The sequence below is a fragment of the Thunnus albacares genome, chromosome 2 (assembly GCF_914725855.1).
Source record: "Thunnus albacares chromosome 2, fThuAlb1.1, whole genome shotgun sequence".
Classification (NCBI taxonomy): Eukaryota; Metazoa; Chordata; class Actinopteri; order Scombriformes; family Scombridae; genus Thunnus; species Thunnus albacares.
This window is the reverse complement of record NC_058107.1, coordinates 17,840,213-17,860,198: the sequence shown is the minus strand read 5'-3', so window position 1 is coordinate 17,860,198 and position 19,986 is coordinate 17,840,213. Positions and strand designations below refer to the sequence as shown.

General features: G+C 41.0%; 1 protein-coding gene across 1 annotated transcript in view; it reads right to left on the bottom strand.

Moving 5' to 3' along the window:
• The window catches only part of si:dkey-40c11.2 (drebrin-like protein A), a 31,015-nt gene extending 11,489 nt beyond the window's left edge, over positions 1-19,526 (bottom strand). The window contains exons 1-4 of the mRNA XM_044369540.1: positions 19,176-19,526; positions 2,197-2,252; positions 1,859-1,971; positions 972-1,046 (exon numbers count right to left, since the gene is read on the bottom strand). Of these exons, the coding sequence (XP_044225475.1) occupies positions 972-1,046; positions 1,859-1,971; positions 2,197-2,252; positions 19,176-19,267 (336 nt within the window). The 5' untranslated portion in view covers positions 19,268-19,526. The remainder of the gene's footprint in view (positions 1-971; positions 1,047-1,858; positions 1,972-2,196; positions 2,253-19,175) is intronic.
• Between the last annotated feature and the right edge of the window lie 460 nt (positions 19,527-19,986).

Below are 19,986 nucleotides of genomic sequence, written 5' to 3'. Positions count from 1 at the left end.
CAATTCTCCCACAATTCACAGAAGGGGGAAAGATTTCTTTTCACTCCACACCATATTGACCATGTAATCATTTCTTGACAATTTTGAAATCCCATATGAAAATGTACAGAGGCCCAAGGGTGCTCATACATACACACACACACACACACACACACACACACACACACAGTTTCACAAAGGAGTTAAGGGGCTTTCGAACAGTTGCTCAGAAAATCCCAGACTCAACATTGACTGGTAAAAAAAAGGACAAAAAAACAACAAACATTCCACAGATTCCTCTGCAGTTGACTGGGTAATGCCTTTATATGGAAACTAGTGAACTTAGGGGTCAGCTGAACTTCTTCTAGTTAGATTGAAATGCTAAATAAATCCTGTTTGAGGAGCACAGATGGCGAGGAGACATCGGTGATTGTTTCTCATATACACAACCATACACCTGCATCATAAAAATATACATACGTTTACACAGCCTTCATCATTACTTTCTGAATCTCTTTCTTCACAAAAGCCCTACCCCTCTTCTTCCTGTCTCTCCTGTCACCACTTGTATGTGTGTGGCAACACAAACAATGCAGCTTTTAACCCCAAAGTTAGCCATCTCTCCCTGATATCAAAATGGCCACCAGGACCAACACAGCAATAGGACAGGAAGTGGACTGAGGACAGGAAGCTCTGAAAACAATACAAAGTAAACTTGAGTGTGTAAATATAGAGTTTGAAAGTACAAAGTCTGGGGTCCATGGATAAAATAAATATAACAGGACAGAACTTTTTGTCTGTAGAAGGAATATGAGGAAGCAGATAGTACCATGTAGTATATTTCCAATACTTTTAGATACAGCTCCTCCTCAATGCTAATTGGCAGCTGGAATGATGTCATCTTTAACAAACTACCCCAAGAAATGCACATTAGCAACTGTCAAATCCAAAGGTTACTGAGTAGTGGTTAAAAACAACTTGATGTACTGCACCTTGAAAAAGTTTTTGATGGCTGGAATGTGGCTGGCACATTCTGTCCTCCGGTATTTATCCACATTTTGGCCGACCTGCAGACAAACACAGGATGTAGACACTTACATTCATGTCATACCTCTGTCCTGTGCAAACTAAAAAAAGAGGAGCAGGAACAATAGCAATCACAATGCTGTAGCAGGGTCTTATCCTTGTTTCACAAAACATGAGCATTTGGATGAAGGACATCAAATATTATAGGAGCTAAAAGATGAAGTATTAATGTGAATATGTGAGTTTTAACATTCCAATCTCTCAGCATTTGTTGCTTAGACTCATTTATGATCATGTGTGTATATGTGGCTTTCTACGATTGTATAGGTCTATTTACAGCATGTCATAGATGTAAATAACCTTTTGAGTCGTTTTAATCGCCCATTTACTGTTTGACACATATGTGACCTCTATAAATGAGCAAGACTGTTAAAATGTTCTTTTGCCCTGTGATTCATAAACGTTCGTACAGCAATGATGTAATAAGACTATTTCACAACATTTTCCCACATGTCAAGTGCCAAATAAGCCTGTCTAACCATATAATGTGAATAAGCCAAATGGCTGTGGCTTTTCTCCAAAGAATTCTACAGGTTAATAAGTGCATAGATAATTCTGTGTGTGGCCACTTAAGATGTTAAACCAATTATCGCAAAGCTGCTAATGACTTTGCTGTCTTGAAATAAGTGCAGGTCTGTAAGCGCCTGTGTGTGTGTGCCTGCCGTTTTCATATTACGTATGCACAAAGCATATGTGTGTGTGTGTTCGTAATTTGTGCTGGAATGTGTGTTTCTTTAACACGATAGACTCATGCTTACATGATCTAAACCCCATGAGCCTGTCTGTCTCTTACCCAGCTGATCATAACAATCCGGTGGCCTCCCGTCTCCGCGCTTCCCACTCTGCACAGTCCATACTGGGCCTGGGACACATGGAACTTCCCTGCCAATTCTGCCACTCCACCCACTGTTAGAAAAGAGACAGAAATGGGGAGATGTTGGAGGGGCAAAAATGCTACTTTTTTGTCAATAGCAAACTGTGAAAGTGTTTCATTAATTTCTAAATACAAGAGGACATGTGAATTCCTCTAAGGCCAAAGTTATGAAGCTGACAAGTTTCATTCTTTACGGTGCTTAGGAATTCAAAATGTGCATTTCTGACAAACACACTATACATGACAGTCAACCTTACCTCCTGAGTCAGCCAGTTTGACCTTGTTGCTGGCTCCAGCATATGTGAATAATGCCCTGTGGACATACAGACATACATACAGGTCAGGTACTGAGAGATGTGGGTGACAAAGACATGACAGATACATTTGTTATGTTGAGTGATGGAACAGTTAAAGTTTAACAGCATACAGGTTGAATATTCTGGACTAAACAACTACATGTTTGATTTCTGTATAACTTTCAAATCCATGCATGAGCATGTGGACAGCTGGGTACACCATGTGTTCAGACTATCACTGTGCACAGTGGACACAGAGAGGCACACACACACACACACACACACACATGGCCAGATGTTTTACTGCACATACTTTGTCTAAATCATAACAAGCTTCCCTGCAGTGCAAAGTATCTCGACAATGTACCGACAAAAATGAATTCTCCTCAGCTGTGACACATGTACTTGTTCCTGTCTTTCCTTTCCTGCCCTTGTTACCCAGAAGCCTTTACAGTACAAGTGTGTAACAGGAAGGCACTCAGAAGCACAATAACCTTCGTTCATAGTGTTTTTGCGTCAGATGGATGTTGTGAATCTGAAATAAATGCAGTCGGTGCTGTTCAGGGATAAAGGGTTTTTGACAATTTGCAGGTGAAAACCTGTCCTACCGCACCCTTCAATGTGTCAAACTGCAGGTCACTGTGGCAACTCAACAACTCCTGATGTGTTTTCATGGGACCATTGAGACACATTTCCACTACTGAACAAGCTAAGTGCAGAATAATCCTTTTGATTGTTTAGATAAATATAAGTAAACATTGATATATATATGTTAGCTCTGTCACAAACAGACTCTTCAAGACAGAAATGTGTGACTTCATAATAAACCATAAAAACAAACCCAAGGACAAATGTGATTCTTACTTTGATATTTATCATCCTAAACATGATTAGCTGTTACCTATACCACTAGTTCAGAGTGATACCCAAACTGATACCCATATGCTATTTGACATGACATGCTTCTAATATAATCCTGATTTATCTGTGTGTTTGAAGCACAACTGGGGGTAAACGTGTTTGTGAGTGTAAGTGATTTTACGAGGTGGCCTGCAGAGAGATGAATTGTCAGAGCTCTACAAGACTGTCTGTATGTGTGTGTACATGTGTGTGAATGGCTCTGCATCTGACTGCGTGTCTGTGTAAATTTCTCTCTCTGACTCCTGGGGGTGTGTCAATAACATCTGGAGCTGGGTAGTGAGAGCGTAAGGCCATGAGCAGCTATTACAATGGGCCAAAGGTGAATGGTGTGTGTGTGTGTGTGTGTGTGTGTGTGTGTGTGTGTGTGTGTGTGTGTGTGTGTGTGTGTGTGAGTGCGTGCATGCGTGTATGTGTGCATGTATGTCTGGTGAAGGGGGTGAGAGACAGTGACAACTAAACAGACACAGAAAAAGAGTGAAGGTGTTAGTTTAAAAATGTTTTGCCTACAATACTATACAAACAAGGCCAGCTAACTTAGTTAGCATCCTGATACAACATTTTCTCTGTCAGTTCAAAGAACAAAGAGTGACAAAAGTCAATCTTTATGTGTGTGTGTGTGTGTGTGTGCTGAGGAAAACAATAACGATATTGTTTGCCCTATTGAGCAAGCTGCACACTGCGGTGTGAGGCAGGCCGCCACTGTTCCCTCATTTGCTACTGTGCCAATAATGCTGTTTCCTGTATATCAGGTTATTAAACGAAACCAAGTATGCCCCATTCTTTATGATTTCAATATAGAATATAAGATTTTGTCAGAATATGAGGCAATCCTTGGAAACATTCTCCAGGGCTCTCCAGCATTAGGTGAGCTTTGTGTCAACCGGATCATTCACATATCCTTCCAGGGATTAGTCTAGCCACAGTAAGCATAGAAACAACACACTCCCCTCAATCATTAGTCTTACCAGAATCCAGAGCTTAGACACCAATCCACATTTACTGATCCTTGGTCCTCAAGACATCCCTAAAGGTCACCATTCACAAACAAGTCATAGTCAAAGGTCACTGTGTCTCTGAAGGAGTCTTAATTGCATGTGCAAATTCTCCACCCACAAGGAACAGGCTTGCACATGATGATACACTGTGCTGTGTGAGACTCTTTGTTCTGCCAGAGCTTTTACTGAGATGGAGTTTGCAAAGATCCTATTTTCAGACATTTTTCTTCCTAGGACTTTCTTTAATCCCTGTCTTGGATACAAGGTTAAGGGGTTCACAAATGCAATGATTTTACAAAAGCAACCAAAATCTATGAAATGAAATCTGTGAAACTGTTTTGGTAAAGCAAAAATAGAGCCATACATGTCAACCTGACACACCAGACGGTTTGTTACACAGAACCATCTGAGAAGTCGTCCTGGGAAACTGTTTGGAAAAGGGCAGGTGTTTGGATGAACCATCTGTCTTTCACCGTTTTACCTTGCAAGGCAGCTGAATTCGCAAGATCAAGCAATCACGTGTTCATACGAGAATCTCACAGGATGCTGATTGGTCCGAACCACCAGTGGTTCAGACACAAGTGCATAACTTGAAGCCTGACAAGATGGATTCTCGTGTGATCTCATGATGTCATGATCTTGCGAACCCAGCTGCCTCACAAGGTAACATACATGATCCCTTTAATAAACTCTACTGCACAAAAGCATCTCCAAAATTCATCTTTATTCATCTTGCTGTGGTCTGCCTCAAGGAAGGAATTAAATAATTTCTTTGGTTCAGTGATTGTGCCGAAGGATGTAAAGTCTTTGTTGCTGATATGAAATAAATGGATTATCTTTGATGAGAAGACTTGCAAAACTAACCCTAACAAAAAATATTTTTGAACCTATGGCAAACCACTCATTGATTAATGGTAGCAGTGTGGTACTAGCATATGCAGCCCTCCATAGAGAAGGTGAAGGTTCAAGTTCACATCACAAGTGTTTACCCAGCTGAAGTGTCCTTGAGCAAGGTAATGGATCCAAAGCAGTTTTAGGGTCCCTCTTGTGTAGCTGACCCAAAGTAAACCAGTGGGATGCCCTTGTCTCTCTTTTTTTATCTGCACCACTTGATTAGCTTTGTTACTGTACTGTTGTAGTAGTGGTAGTATAGTATTACTGCTTCTAAAATCTACCCTAACTAACAGAGCAGAGACTCCCACTCCTTAACACATGTAGGTTTCTTAAGAGCCCAACTGGCTGATGAGAAAAACAGGCTCATCTCTGTACTCCAACCCACCTCCAAACCCAGCCAGCTATGACCTCAGCTCTAAGAGAGGGAAGGACAGATGGTGGAGAGAAGCAAAGAGAAGAAAAGAGAAGAGAAGAGAAGAGAAGAGAAGAGAAGAGAAGAGAAGAGAAGAGAAGAGAAGAGAAGAGAAGAGAAGAGAAGAGAAGAAAAATGTTGGGATAGAGGCCATTATTAAGGGGAGTGGGGGGCATGAAAAGGGGAGAGGGCAAGGCAAAGAGAAGAAAATGCAATGATGTCATAATCTTAACAATGAGGAATTAAATCTGTGCATCATTACCACAGCCAGCCACTCAGTTCAGCTACAAACAAATAAACAAGCATTCATCTCAGAGTATACAAAAAGAGCACAGACACATGCACGCACACACAAAGACACAAGCTTGTGCACACACTGTATAATGTAACCCTGAGCCAGTAACAATAGGGATGGTTTGTTTTGGACTGCCAGAGCCCCTGTAATACCTCCAAACATGCTACGCTCTACCATTTCAAGATGAACATAACAGAAACAGATGGTGAGCTGTGCTGGAGAAGGCCTCGATTTCACTTATTCAGGCATTCCGCTACACCAGGCTAAACTCTGAGCCATTTGAATGTGGTAATATGCAGGAAATACTTGAACACAATGTACACACTACTTTTTTATTGCAATTTCTTAACAGTCTTTAGTAATTTTTTTAAATTTCCTTTCTTTTTAGTTACCCAGTTTCATTTTGACATACATTAAGTAAAAGAATGCAAAAATAACTGTGTTATGAGAACATATATTTACACCCAAGACACAATAACCATTTCTCGTATTCCTCATATTTCATCATCACTACTCTGTCCATATATTCTGTTGACATATCAACTATATCAGCATATCATTACCACTCTAAATGCATTATTCTGACCCCCATCGCTTAGAGCACATAATTCTTTCCCTCCCACTTTAAATCCAGTACAACAATATACCTCTCTCACAAACTGAAGTAATACCTCATCCTCATCTTTTCCTCCTTGACTCCACATTTCTCTACCTTCTGTGCCTCTCTGACAGGAAGATCTTGTGGGCTCATAGGTCATTTATTCATTCCATCTTTGCCAGCAGGGGAGATATGAGAGATTTGTGGTTATGCGGGCTGTTGCGATATGATAAAGTGCACATGAAGAGGAAGACATGAGAAAATGGATGAGAGACTGCTAGCTCTCACCAGGATTCAGCGCACAGATAAAGCTCTCCATCAGACATCTAACAGCATCACCTCATTCTTCCTCTCCTTTCCTTCTTGGTCCCCCTTGCACATGCTGTACACATCCCCAGTGGTCATCCCAATTTTCGGGCAGTCTTTTGAACACTTATTGCTTGCTCTCAGTTCTTTCACATTTGTATTTTTCATTACGTCTACCTGTCCACAAGCTTCTTTCTGTTCAGTTCATTTTACATTATATGCTTTTTCTCCCCTCACTCCCTCAACCCCCATCACTCCTTACTCTTGGCTCAGAGCTGACCTGGGCTCCCAGTGCTATTTTTAGCCTGTCTCTCTGTCTACCTCTCTGTCTGTGTTGGAATGGGGAGCTCAGAGACGTCCCCACAGCACACAGCGCTCATTTCCTGTCTCCAAACATGGGCAAAAGAAGTCCAGCCAGACTCAACTGCTGAAAAAGTCATTTTTCCCCCCTGGTCCAGCATGTTACTCATACAATGTCCATGCAGCAACCCCAGTGGTTCACACATTCCTCCATCCGTCTGGACTCCAGAGACATGTGGAGATATTGGGGGTTTATAGGTAGAAGTTGAAAAATGTGAGTAAGAGAGAGGAAGTGATGGAAACTGAGAGACTGATAGAAGATTAAAGCCAAAGAAGAGGGTAGAGGAATGGAGCTAAAGTTGCCTGATTTGTAAAGGTACTGAGTGGTACTGTGCGCTCTAAGGTGAGGAATCACTGTAAATCTCATGACTGAAAAATGTGCAATAGTAAACCACAGACACGTTCCACACGCACTGTGGTAAAAGATAGGAAGCACACACACGTTGAAAACTTATGACAAAGTTAACTGTTGCGTGAGGTTTCATGTTGTCCTGGTAAAAAAAAAAAAAAAACTACAAAATTTGGCCATAAACATGAAGGAATGAAGACCATCTTATTAATATCTTATTATCTTAATCCCCTGTACTTAAGACCGCAGTGACCCAAGCAGTGTTTTTCTATTCGGCCTCTCATCAAGTCATGAAACGTGGATGTGAAAAGGACGAAGACTGCTGTAGAGGGAAGGTGTTTATATGAACACCTCTCTGTGCTTATTAAACCGACCACCATAGAGCTGACCTAGATCCGCTGAGAGAAAGTATGACAGGTAAGAAAACAGAGACAAAGTTAGAAAGAGAGCATGGGGGACAGAGAAAGCGGTAGTGTCTCAGAGCGGAAAGTTGTAAAGGAAAGAGAGAAGTAAAAAGCATACAAACAGAGGAGAGTCATGGCCCTCAAACACATGGTTTGCTGTAGAGAATTCAGTCAGGTGCCCTGCAGAGAGTGGGCTGAAACCACAGTAATCCTGACAGGCCAAGCACTAGGGCCCCTTAATAAGAGCTGCTGAACAGGAGGGGATTGAAACACAGCACCAAAGGCTCCCGAGGGACAACTTAAAATGATATTAGTAAAGTAATATTCCTCAACTTGCCACAAATTAAATTGAAGAGAGAAAATGTAATCTACATTTGAATGTATTACTTATCGGAAAATATTGTTGATGTGCTTATGTCACGAGGCATAAAAACCAAAGATAATAGCTAAATGGATTGTTTGTGGATCCCCACAATGATGTGGGGTGAAGTCACATATAAACAAGCCAAACACCCTCAAGCAATACTGTGGTTTAAGGAATAAGGTGTAATATCCTTTTTCTGTCATTTCCACTGAAGACAATACTTGTGTGCCCCTCTCCCACTGAGATGGGATTCAAGCAAGGCCCCATGAGAAGGGCAGTGTATCACTAAGTCACTATTTTATTCCAGAATAATAAGTAAAAGCATGATTTTCATTATGAAACATACTATCAAACTTATTCACAATATAGTGTCTGGTCTATTCCACATGCATGAATGTGTAAAGTAAAGCTAGCTCAGGAAAAGTCCTTCCTTCTGGCAGGGCTCTACATGTGAGTTATGATGTGATGGTAATGCATAGCACAGAAACTTTGATCCAGTACCAGAACCATTTGAGGTCCCAATCAACATTTACATGAGCCAAACAAACTGTCAGTTGGACGCACAAACAAGGAATTTGGTTCATACAATGCTTCATGTCCATTAAGTCTAAAATTAGATTAAATATATTATAACAGTATCACTGGAGACTACAGGCTTACATTTTCTCAAAGTAAACACACTCTGGAATTTTCCATTCACTGTTATGATGAAAATTATAAAACATGAGGAAGAATGCATCTGTAAAGCCCATTATGCTTCAGTGACATTTCAACTCATGCTTAATCCAGAATCCTGCACTAATCTTACTGGCAGTGGCAACAAACAGAAACTTTGTTGAAAAGCTTTGACTGATGCTCTGACAATTCCAGTCAACACACAGCAGTAGGCTGTGGGATCAAACATGAGTCAGTATTATTTAATAGAATTCAAATGAAAAGCTCGTCCAATTTGAAGCTCTGCTATTGAGCTGATGTACTAATGGAGTAATAGGCAGTAGTGTCTGAAGCTATAGCATAACAGTGTCACACACAGTGTTTCGTATTGTCATTAATGTGAATGAGGAACAAAGCAACAAGATGCTGATAATCTTGTTTTCTTTGCAAAGTTTAACTATGGAATATCAATAATAATACTACAAAGAGAATGACTCTAGAGCAAACAAATTAATGCAAAAACCACTGCTTGCTTTGCATGCTTCGAATACTTTTGAAGACAGTCTTCCAGGATGTTGAGACATACTGGGGTCAAAATATGACCTCATGTCAGTTCTTGACTTTTGTGTCCTTTCCCATTTTTTGTCTGTTTGACAGATTCTAAAAGCATGAGTTTCTAAATGCATTTTTGAGAAGGACAAGTAAAAGTAGCCATATACTTTGTTACCATGAAGATATTTCTTTGCTCTCTTTATTTGTATTGATGGTGCAATACTCATAGTGATGATAAATTGTGTTTAACGCCCCTTTTCATGACAGCTGTGCAAGCTAACTTGAAGTATATATGACCCATAAGAGCACATGCTCAGATCCACCCAATGAGTAACACTGACTGATCCGTGTAATATTTGACTGGGTGGAGGACCAAGCAGACTCCTCTGGAGACTATTACAGACCACTAAAGCTATTTAGCCTGAAGAGAACAGTAAATAGAGGGGGAAATGACAGAGGTGATAGAGAACAAAATCATAAGAAAGAGCAGAATGTGTAGAAAAATTAAGTAAGAGCAAAAAACAAAACAACTGAGTGCAGAAAATATCAGGCAGTGGGGGGTGAAGAAGTGAGGGGCAGAAGGAGAGAGTGGAATGCTGAAAGGAGGAGGAGGGGAGGGAAGAAAAATTCTGTTCTCAGCAAAACACGGAGCCAGAGAAGTTTAGAATATGACAAACTAAACAAATAAGTAATTAAATCACTGCCAAGGACCAGTGAGAGAAAACAGCCCTCTCTGTGCTGAGGCGGATGGAAAAGAGCGGGGGATAGACAAAGAGAGAAAGAGAAAGAGAGACAGAAAATATGCTTCTGTATGGCAGATGTCAATTCCAAATGTCCTCAAACAACAAACTTGCACCATCACAGACAAAACAGATCATTAACACTCAGACTGGGGATGACACAGTCTGGTGAGGTTGTGCATGTAGCATGCATACACGCATGGACAACAGTTGGTCTCGTGTTACAGCTGTGAGTTTATCCACAGACAACATTAGCCAGTCACTGTGTAAGCAGAGCTGCACATGTACTAATTCTCTCTGTGTAATATAATCCTAACAACCAAGAGAGGCAAGTGTACGTCTATGTCTAGGTGTGTGTGTCTGTCTCTCTCAGCATATTTTGTCTCAAGACAGAATATGAGAGCATTATTGATCACTGTATCATGGCATACAGCACTACTTTTTAAACCCTGGATAGACTGAAACTTGGAACAGCTCAGTCGTACTGGTTTTAAAGAGATTCACAGAGACAGTATCCTTCCTTTCGAAGCTGTATGACATTTTTCAATCCAGCCAGAGGAAGCAGTCTAGACCTCCCCTGTTGTGTGTAACATACAGTATGTACAAGCTGATAACAAAAAGGATGCAGGTATGTTTACTCTCAAAGATACAATTTAGCTTGCTCTCAAACAAACTTGCAAACATGAGTGGACATTAAAAACAAATGTATAATAGTAGTAGATCACACCCAATTTATTTACTTTTAACAATTTACATTCTTGTACATTTACAGTAACATAGAAATGACAGATGTGCATGGCTATTATATTTTAAATATAAGTGCATCTCTTTATATCAGACTGCACATTGGCATTAGATAATGCAGCATTTTTTTATTATTTTATTCCCCTTTGAATAAAAAGAGTATGTAGAACTGGCATTCTTTTGAGTGTGGAGGTGCCCCATGCGCACATGTTGTGCAGCAAAACAAACAAATATACTCAAACATGCAGCTAAAGCCAACTAAAGCCTTAACAGGTTGCAACAAGTCTCATGATAGTAAAAAACATATCAGGACTTTGGGCTAAAACACTGGTGAAATCAGTGGATGATATGTACATGGAGTTCAGTGTCAAAAGGGTGTGTGTTTAAAGAGTGATGAGGCACATGAAAAGAGTGCACCAGAGGGAGGGATATATTCAGGCTGGAGTTCACACTGGGGAAAACGATGAAAAACACCAGGGGATGCAGAGAGGTATAAATGGGCAGGCTAACAGGAGCACATTTTACACACAATGGGAAACAGCCAGAGTGCATGGAAGGTTTCCAAGGGGGCAGAAGAGTATGTGGTTATTGGGGGCAAGTGCCTTATGGAAGTATTACCACAGAAATGGTGCAGGTCTCCATGGGGTAAATTGCTCTGACTCCTAAAAGGACCCTTGCGGGGAGGTTTATGGTTGAGAGAAGAGGAGAGGAGAGGAGAGGAGAGGAGAGGACAGGAGAGGACAGGAGAGGAGAGAAGAGGAAAGGAGAGGAGAGGAGAGGGTGATCATAAACGCTCTAAAGTCGTGGTCTACTGGGATCCCTCAGGCATTTCCTGTATGTTGTCCCACACTGATACAGACACGCAAAAATACCCTCCCTTCTCGATATCACAGTTTCTACAGGGTCATTAAAACAAGATGGCATCTTATCTCTAACCATTTCCTTCAGTTAAACAAAACTCTCCCAAGTATCACATGTCCACTTCTGCCTCATTTGACCTGTCTTCTCTGCATCCTCTCCTCTTAATGCTTTGATCTCCCTCTCATTCCTCTTCATTCATCCACCTGTCCTCTCATCTTTCCCTTTTCTCAGCTCTATCACTCCTCCTCCCAACTTCAATCATTTGCTGATTCTGCCTTTTAATAGCCTTTTATCTGGACCACCCTGCTGAACTTGTCTTCGGTCTCTGCATTTATTTCTCATTCCTATAACATGTTGTCCTTTTTCATCTCATTATTACAGTATATTTCTTACCAAGAGTGTTCTTGCCCATTCATTTGCAACTCCTTCCCAGCCTCCCCAGTCCCTCTCCACCCATCTCCCCCATTTCATTCAGTCTCTCTTAACAAACAACCTAGCTTTCCCACCAGGGTCGTCAGGACAACGGAGCCCCCTGACTCTCCTCACCCACCCTCAACCTCAATCCCACCACTAGCAAGTGAACAAACAAGAGGTTAGAGTTCCCAGTCGAGACCCTGCATCCAGTGTGACTTTGCTGCAAGATGCTAACAATTAACTCTCAGAGTGTCATGATTACAACCATGAGGCTCCTTTGTGCTGATGGTAACTCAGCAAACACAGCTGATGTTACCTCAGAGAGGACAACTATGGGAAAGAGAGCAAAAGACGGCTGCATCCTTATCAAACTAGTTTGCATGTGCCAATGTGTGTATAAAATATGTATGAAAGTGTCAGTGCATGCGTCTGATGATTTCATAAGAGTGTAACTAGGAGAAAAATAACAATAAATATGTTGTCGCCTGTGAAAGGTTTTGTGGTAGTCAGGCACTGCTGGTGTTGTGCTTGGCACACTCACAAAGAGACGAGCTACAGCAACACAGAACATGATGAGACGTTTCAGCATGAACTTGGTTACTCCTTTCACAATATTCATTCTGGCTCTTTATTTTCAAGGCTCTGGCTTATTCAATGGCCTCGAAATAAAGATGCACAACTAACATAAACCAGAGTGAAGAGGTGGTCTTTGAAACATATCTCAAATTGTTTTCACAAAGTACAGCATTTTTATACATACTTGATTTATTTCTGACAATACTGCAAAGCAGCACACCTTGCATCACTCCTACAAGGTCATCAAAGAAATGACCCCTTAAAACTTGGCCTGATTCTAAGACCATCTTCCCTGTGAGGTCATTCTTTAGCAATAAGACATCTTCCTTCTTCAGCACTGTGATCCAAACATGAGAACAGAGGTGGGTCATTCTTATATCTGCAATATGAGTTTCAGTGTATTAAAGTGCCAAATGCTTGGTTTCACAGATTATATCTTTGGAAAACTGCAGTAAAGACACTTGTAAACACATGTAGAAGAATCTGTGTGACATCATATCATTGCTAAGACATCCTGTAAAAGTGCCTCAATTGTGCTAAGGACTTCACTCACACACACACACACACACACACACACACACACACACACACACACACACACACACACACACACACACACACCAAGCACTGTATTCATCTTCTTGCCAATGTTTGAAGAAACACTAAAATACGTATGTTTTTAGACAGCTATCTGACACACCCTTGGAAACAACTCTGTCTGCTACACTCAAGGCCTATTAGTTAGATTAAACAAGCAATTCACCTCAATCCAGCTTCTATTTTTTATAGTATTTGCATGAAAAATCCATCTGGTTCCACAAAGATACAGCCAGAATTTTCCAATTTTCCAAGTGCTTCAGCCTTTATCTTGAACTGCAAAGCGAAACAATAAAGTATGTGTTATGTCCACTGCTGTAGGCATAAAAAGGACAGATTTCCAGTGGAAACAATGTGCAGAGGGCATCTGGATTAAGGTCAGCTGCTCTGAGGCAGTTGCATGAACAAAAGGAGGATTTGATAGAAAGGTCAGGTGTGAGTACAATTGACAAAATACTTGAAGAGTTATTGTTTACTATAAAAACAATACAACATTTACTAAAAATGAAAACAGAGAGGCCACACTTGTTGCATATAATGTCTTTTTTTAAGGTAGTATTTCATTTGTGTTGATAATCTTCTAGTTAAACTGCCTGTTTGGAAAACTGACACCAAGAAGAATAACAGCACTGCAGTGCCACCAAGTCATGAAACATTAATTACCAACCTTTTGCATCTTCTATTGGGGCAATTACAACTCACACTTCAACACGGTGTCAATTTGTGGTCTCGCACCCAACAGTTTGGAACCCATACAAAGACATACGCACAATACACACACACACATACACATGCAGTATAACCTCAGGCAGTCATGTCTCATCATGCCTGAGACCTACTATTACCTTGCAGCTTCATCTTAGACCCGAGATGCATCTAAACAATGTTTAAGACAGTAGTAAGCAGTTGTTTAGTGATTACTGCTTGAAACATTCTCTAAGTTCATCTAAACACAGATACATATAACAGCCATTATAGCCATTATTGTCATCATCTTCCAACATGCCACCCACAGACTGGTTCACACAAGCAGCTTGGCAAGCTCAGGGTGCTCTTTTGCAGAAGGCACAACCTACAGCCCACAGTGTGCAAAATGTAAGGTAACTAAAGTAGTGGTGTGACAGTGAGAGAGACATATTCACATATTCATTCACATCATTTTACCCTAATGTCACACCCAAGGCACTTCAGTAGCCCATGCACTACTCTGGTCAGATTAACGTAAATCAGGTTAACTGCTCCTGTGTTTAGTCCAAGTGCCCATCTGGTTAGTTCTTATTGTAAGTGCTGCTTTGGTGTGTTCATAGGGTTAAAAATGAACACTAATCCTGAAAGCGAAAACATGCCCCTTTTTTTTACCAGAGTCCGTGCATACCAATCATTTTTGAGATTCAAAAATGTTCTCAACTAATAAAGGAAGATGTAAACCTTCAAATTCAAAGTTATGTGAACACCTGAAATACATGTTGTTATAAGATTTTTATAGCAGCAATAGGGAGATAAACGCTTCCTGTCTATCTTTTCCTACTGCAGAATTCTTATTTTCCATGCCTCAACATCCTGCAAATACTTGCATGCTTCCTTGGAAATCATTGGAGATCTATTTCAAACAGACAGCTATTGCAAGGTATTGCACAGGAAGCAGAGATAGAGAGAAAAACAGAGGTTGAGAGAGATAGCAAGAGCGTGGACTGGGCATTGCTCCAGTATAACCGCCCTTTGACTTCTCATTTACGGTATACCGTTATTTATATTAGGGATCAATCAAACATGTCCTGTTATCATTCAGCCTGAATGATAACAGACACTGACACTTTGTGAGACTTCTGAAGCCTGAACCAGGCTGCTTGTTTTCATTATCTGGGACACCATAGTGAGATGATCAGAAGGATTTGTTTCAATGCAGAAAGTTAACTTGACCTAAAGAGATGAGGATTGCACAATAGCTCATGTGTCAACAGCTAGCATGTTGGGTCTCTTTTGACAGGTGGGTCTTTGTGGATAAATAAGGAACTGAAGAAAAAGCAGAACCTGTGTTCTTCTAAGTTCAGGCGCTTAGCAACTGCTTGATAAGAGCATGGAGATAATGGTTGTTTATCTTTATGAACAAGATAACTGTCTTGCCACGCTTAAATATATAATCTCCTTCTGGAGTCAGGAAATACAAGCAGAAGCAGTCAGGCATGCGCATCCACATACACTGGACACCATGCGTTTTGCCTTCCACCCTCCCATCTTCTACCCACACCCACAGGTGTACTCCATCTAGCCCGTAACTTTAGACACAGGAACTCTTTAGGTCTCAGTTAATCATGCATGAGCCTATGGAAATTCTGGCAAGTAGCAGCAACACAAACACCCCAGGCCTATGCTGAAATAAAGGCTCCTCCATTTATCATCAACAGGAGAGTCCCCTCACAAGAGACCAGAGGAAAGTAGCGGATAGTGTGTTGCTTCTTAAATGAAAATGAGTAAGACTGATAAAAAAAAGTTCCACACAGACTGCCAAAATCAAAGAAATGATTAATGAAGATAAAAAGAAATTATCCAGGTATTAATGAATTCAGCAGTTCTTGGATATTTGGTGAAAGACGTGTATGACTTTGCAGCTAATGTAATGAAAGAAATTAAATGAAACAGGAAATTCAACTTAACTTCTCAAGAAATTCTTGCACTAACAAATCAATGAGGAACTGTTATACCTGGTAAATATCTGGGCCAGTAAAAGAAAACATCTTCAAACAGGATGCATGAGTTAATTCTATCATGTTACAAGCACAATGTCTGTGAACATCTTTTTCTGACAATTAGGGAAAATTTATAACATCTTAATATAATAATATAATCTGTAAGTATGTAATCGAAACTCATTTTACTGTACATAATGTTGTCTCTTTTTTTTTGGAGATGCAGCTAACTTGAAACATGTAAATAAAATATGCAAATAAGATCTAGAACAAGCCTTTTAACTGGAAATGAAGGAAGATAAGATTGATTGATTGATCTTTAAAGACTCTATCTAAACTGAATCACTGCTATGACAATGAAATCAGATATTTACTTTGTGTGTCATTGCCTGACACATAAGCTCATGAAGAAGGTGTGTTTAGGCAGTTGTTAAAGTCACAAGGTCCCACAGATGCCTTGATACAGCCCACACCCATTTCTGATGAATAGAGGTCAAACTGCTCAACGGCTCAATTGAAATTCCCATCTGATATATTATGCAAGACTGGAACAATGCTGCAAACATTTTTCTAAACTGATTCCTCCCCCTGTTTTACATGTTTCGCTAAGCTGGTGCTGCAGTCTATTTGGCAGAAAGACACTTCTAGTATTACATGCTCCTTTGGAAAATGGCTCTTATTTACACTGACTCACTGGATGGGTTGAAAATGTGTAAAATGTGCAAAGAAAACCACTATCGGAGGAATTTTATTGAATAGTAAAAACACGAGACACATGAATGTTTTGAGTGTGAGCTAAAACTACATCCAATCTGTATCTGTCCTTTCAGACAAAATGCTTAAGTTCAAAATAAGGGAAACAAAGAGAAACAAAAACTTCCATTAAGTTTGTGGAAGTGTCCTTACAATCAAATCATTTATTTTGGTATAAATGGACAGAAACTATGGAAATAAATCATAATTATTTCTGCTATACAGACTTAGAAGTGTTTTCTGTTCACAGAATTACACACATCCTTGGGAGTTTGTGCCACACAAACACAAAACACGTGCAAACAGTGCAGATTTCCAGCCCACGACTGAGATGTTTTGTAGTCCATAGTGGTCTGGGAGACTAAGGAGAGACCTCCAAGGCTGTATGTTGAGCAGAGAGGTCTGAATGGAGGATGCATTGAAATTGCTCCTTTTTTCTTCAGAGCCTCACCACAAAGGGTCTGTTTCCCATTCAGGACACAAGGTCATTAGATAATACACACAGGGACCTCAAGGCCACACAGTGGGGGCGGGATCTTTCCACAAAACAATCCTCTTACCCCTCTCTCCTTGCAAACTTCTCAATGCCCCCGACTCACTTTAATAGTCTCTGTAGGATGCACATCCAGACACAAATATGTTCACACCCAAACTCACACGCACGCTCATAAAATCTCTTCCACACACACGTGGTGGGTGTCTCTCGCAGTGGTTTGACAGTGGGAATCATGACATCATCGTGTCCCCCTCCCACTTCCCTATTCAGTCCCAGCAGTGTTATTTAGCCCTCTAAAGCAGGCTCAGTGAATGCTAGAGGATTTTGCTCTCCCACTTTCTTTTTCTCTTTTTCGTCTCTTGTAAGCACAAACATACACGTGTGTGTGGTGGATAGTTTGTGTGATTGTTTGACAGGCAGTGGGTTGGCAGGAACACAAACCAGATCTGTTTTTCACTGAGAGTTTGGGCAAATTCTCTCCAGTGAGAAATTGCTGGATCAGGGAAGTATCAGTGTGGAGGTGTTGGGACAAAATCTCCATAGTGATACTGAACATGGAAACTTTTAGAGATTTTTCCAAATGCAAGAAAGAAAGGAAACTGAGCATGTTCTGCCTGGATGAGGAAGTTCTTTCCACCCTATTCATGAAGATGTCAGATTTCAGCTTGTCAAGGTTAACTCATGGTGTTCTGAATGCTCATTTCCCCAAGTCTGCATATGGCATCATGGAAAGCCAAGGAGAAGGTAGGAAGAAAGGGGGCAGAGAGACCCAAAGGCAGAGAGAGATGAGAGGCAGAAAAAGATTAAACAAAGATAGACATAATCAGTCCTCTACTCACACATGAGCACACATGTGTTCTTGGGCCTTGGCCCACTTCTCTAAGCTATAACTTGTAATTTACAATACCTTTGGTCATTAAAGTGAGTGGAAATGTGGAAAGAGAGGGATAGCATGTCTAATTCTCCCCTTACTAGCTGAAAACAGCCAGTGAAAACACATTTATAGCTCGAGCTGAGAATACCACACACACAGTAAAAGAGAAGGAAAAAGTAAAGAAAGGGAATTACACATGCAGACAGAGTTGGAGGTTGGTATGTTTGGAAAAGATGGACGGGTCACCATAGTGACAGACCAGCAAAACCCTGTGACAAGACGACAGAATGAGCCAAGTGTCAGGTGGTCAAGTTACAGCACGACATGAACACACGTCACACAGCAGAATGTCTGGAAAATATGTACTAAATAAATATAAATATTATATATACATAACCTTTATTTATTGTACATCTATTGTACACATCATAGTTGTTACTCAACATTTTACTTTGTACTATTTGATAGTCGAGTGAACGCTACTGTACTCATGCATGCGTGCTATCCTGTCTGTCAAATTCAAGAGCCTCTCCCTGAAAGACAACCCCTGTCAAAGATCAGCACATCAGCAGAAACCCGATCCTAAGCACAAAGAATGAAGCCTCAGAGCTCCGGAGGGAGAATAGCAAAGTCATGGAAGGAAAGGACCGGGTGAGGGCAGCGGGCCGCCAGCCAGGTGCTGCGCTCTGAGCCACACCAGCCGCCTGGCGTGCGTAATGGACGACCATCCACACCTCACATCAGCTCACCGAGAGGATAAAGGAGCCAATACATCTCTGTGCCACTTAAAACAGCCTGTGCGTGTATGTCACTGCTGAACTTGTAAATATAGTCCAGGTTGCGTGCTACCCCTGTGCTGGCCAGCTCTGTGTGCCTCTTACTGGATTAATTGAAATCAAGCGTCTATTACGCAACAGCCACTGTGGTCGTAAGCAAACTGCCATGGCCCATTCAGTAAAACAACATGAAACTTTCATGGAAGTTTCTGATTCGATTTGTCTTCGTGGTTCTCATTTTAAAAACGCACAATTATAATGTTGACATGAATCTGTTATGAGAATTATGTTAATATGTTCAAGAGCACTATGTGTTACCAGTTAGTGGAGGACCGGGTGTTGAGGATGTCCTCTTTGGCCGTGAGCAGCGACAGGCTGTAGGTATCAAGGTTGACCGTTTGCATGCTCATGATGGCAAAGGTTTCCAGACCACTCCCGCAGCTTCTCTCTTCACTGGTCCCCACGGTTTTCGGGGTCGGACTATCTGCTTGAAACAGCCACAGCGGAATAATGAGGGTCGTTCACGGCCGAGAAAACAGCAGTAAAGGTACGTAGGTTCATGCAATGTGGGCTTAAGTTCCAAATGGGAGCGATCTGTGCAGGCGCTGCGCACACACAGCGTGGAGGAGACTGCTGCGACTGCACACTGGTCTTTGTGCAGCGGGGTAGAATAAGTTTTCACCAAAAAGCCCCACCTCCCGTTGAGAGAGTGGAAAGCATAATGACTTCACTAGCTGGGTCACTTGGAAGAAAAGTCTTCAGCCTGCAACGCAGCCACTCATAAAAATATGTCTCATGCATCCACTTTATCCTGGTATTCACTTTTTAACCTTTGTCTTTGATAGGACAACTTCCCTGCAATTCAATTGCCCAACAGTGTGACCAAAAGCCACTTTGTTGTGCTAAAGCAAAGCAGAGTAGTGGTGGTATTGCACCACATCACGAATATTTACATAATTCTGCAAGCAAATGGAACAGTCCAATAAAATTATTTATTTTCCAATAAGTTGCACAATAAGTTATTACTTTTCAATAATTCAAACCAAACTATTTTTGGATACGCTTCAGATGGAAAGAAATCCAGAATAAGAAATGATGTGGTTGATGTGGTTTAGAGTGGCTACAGGGG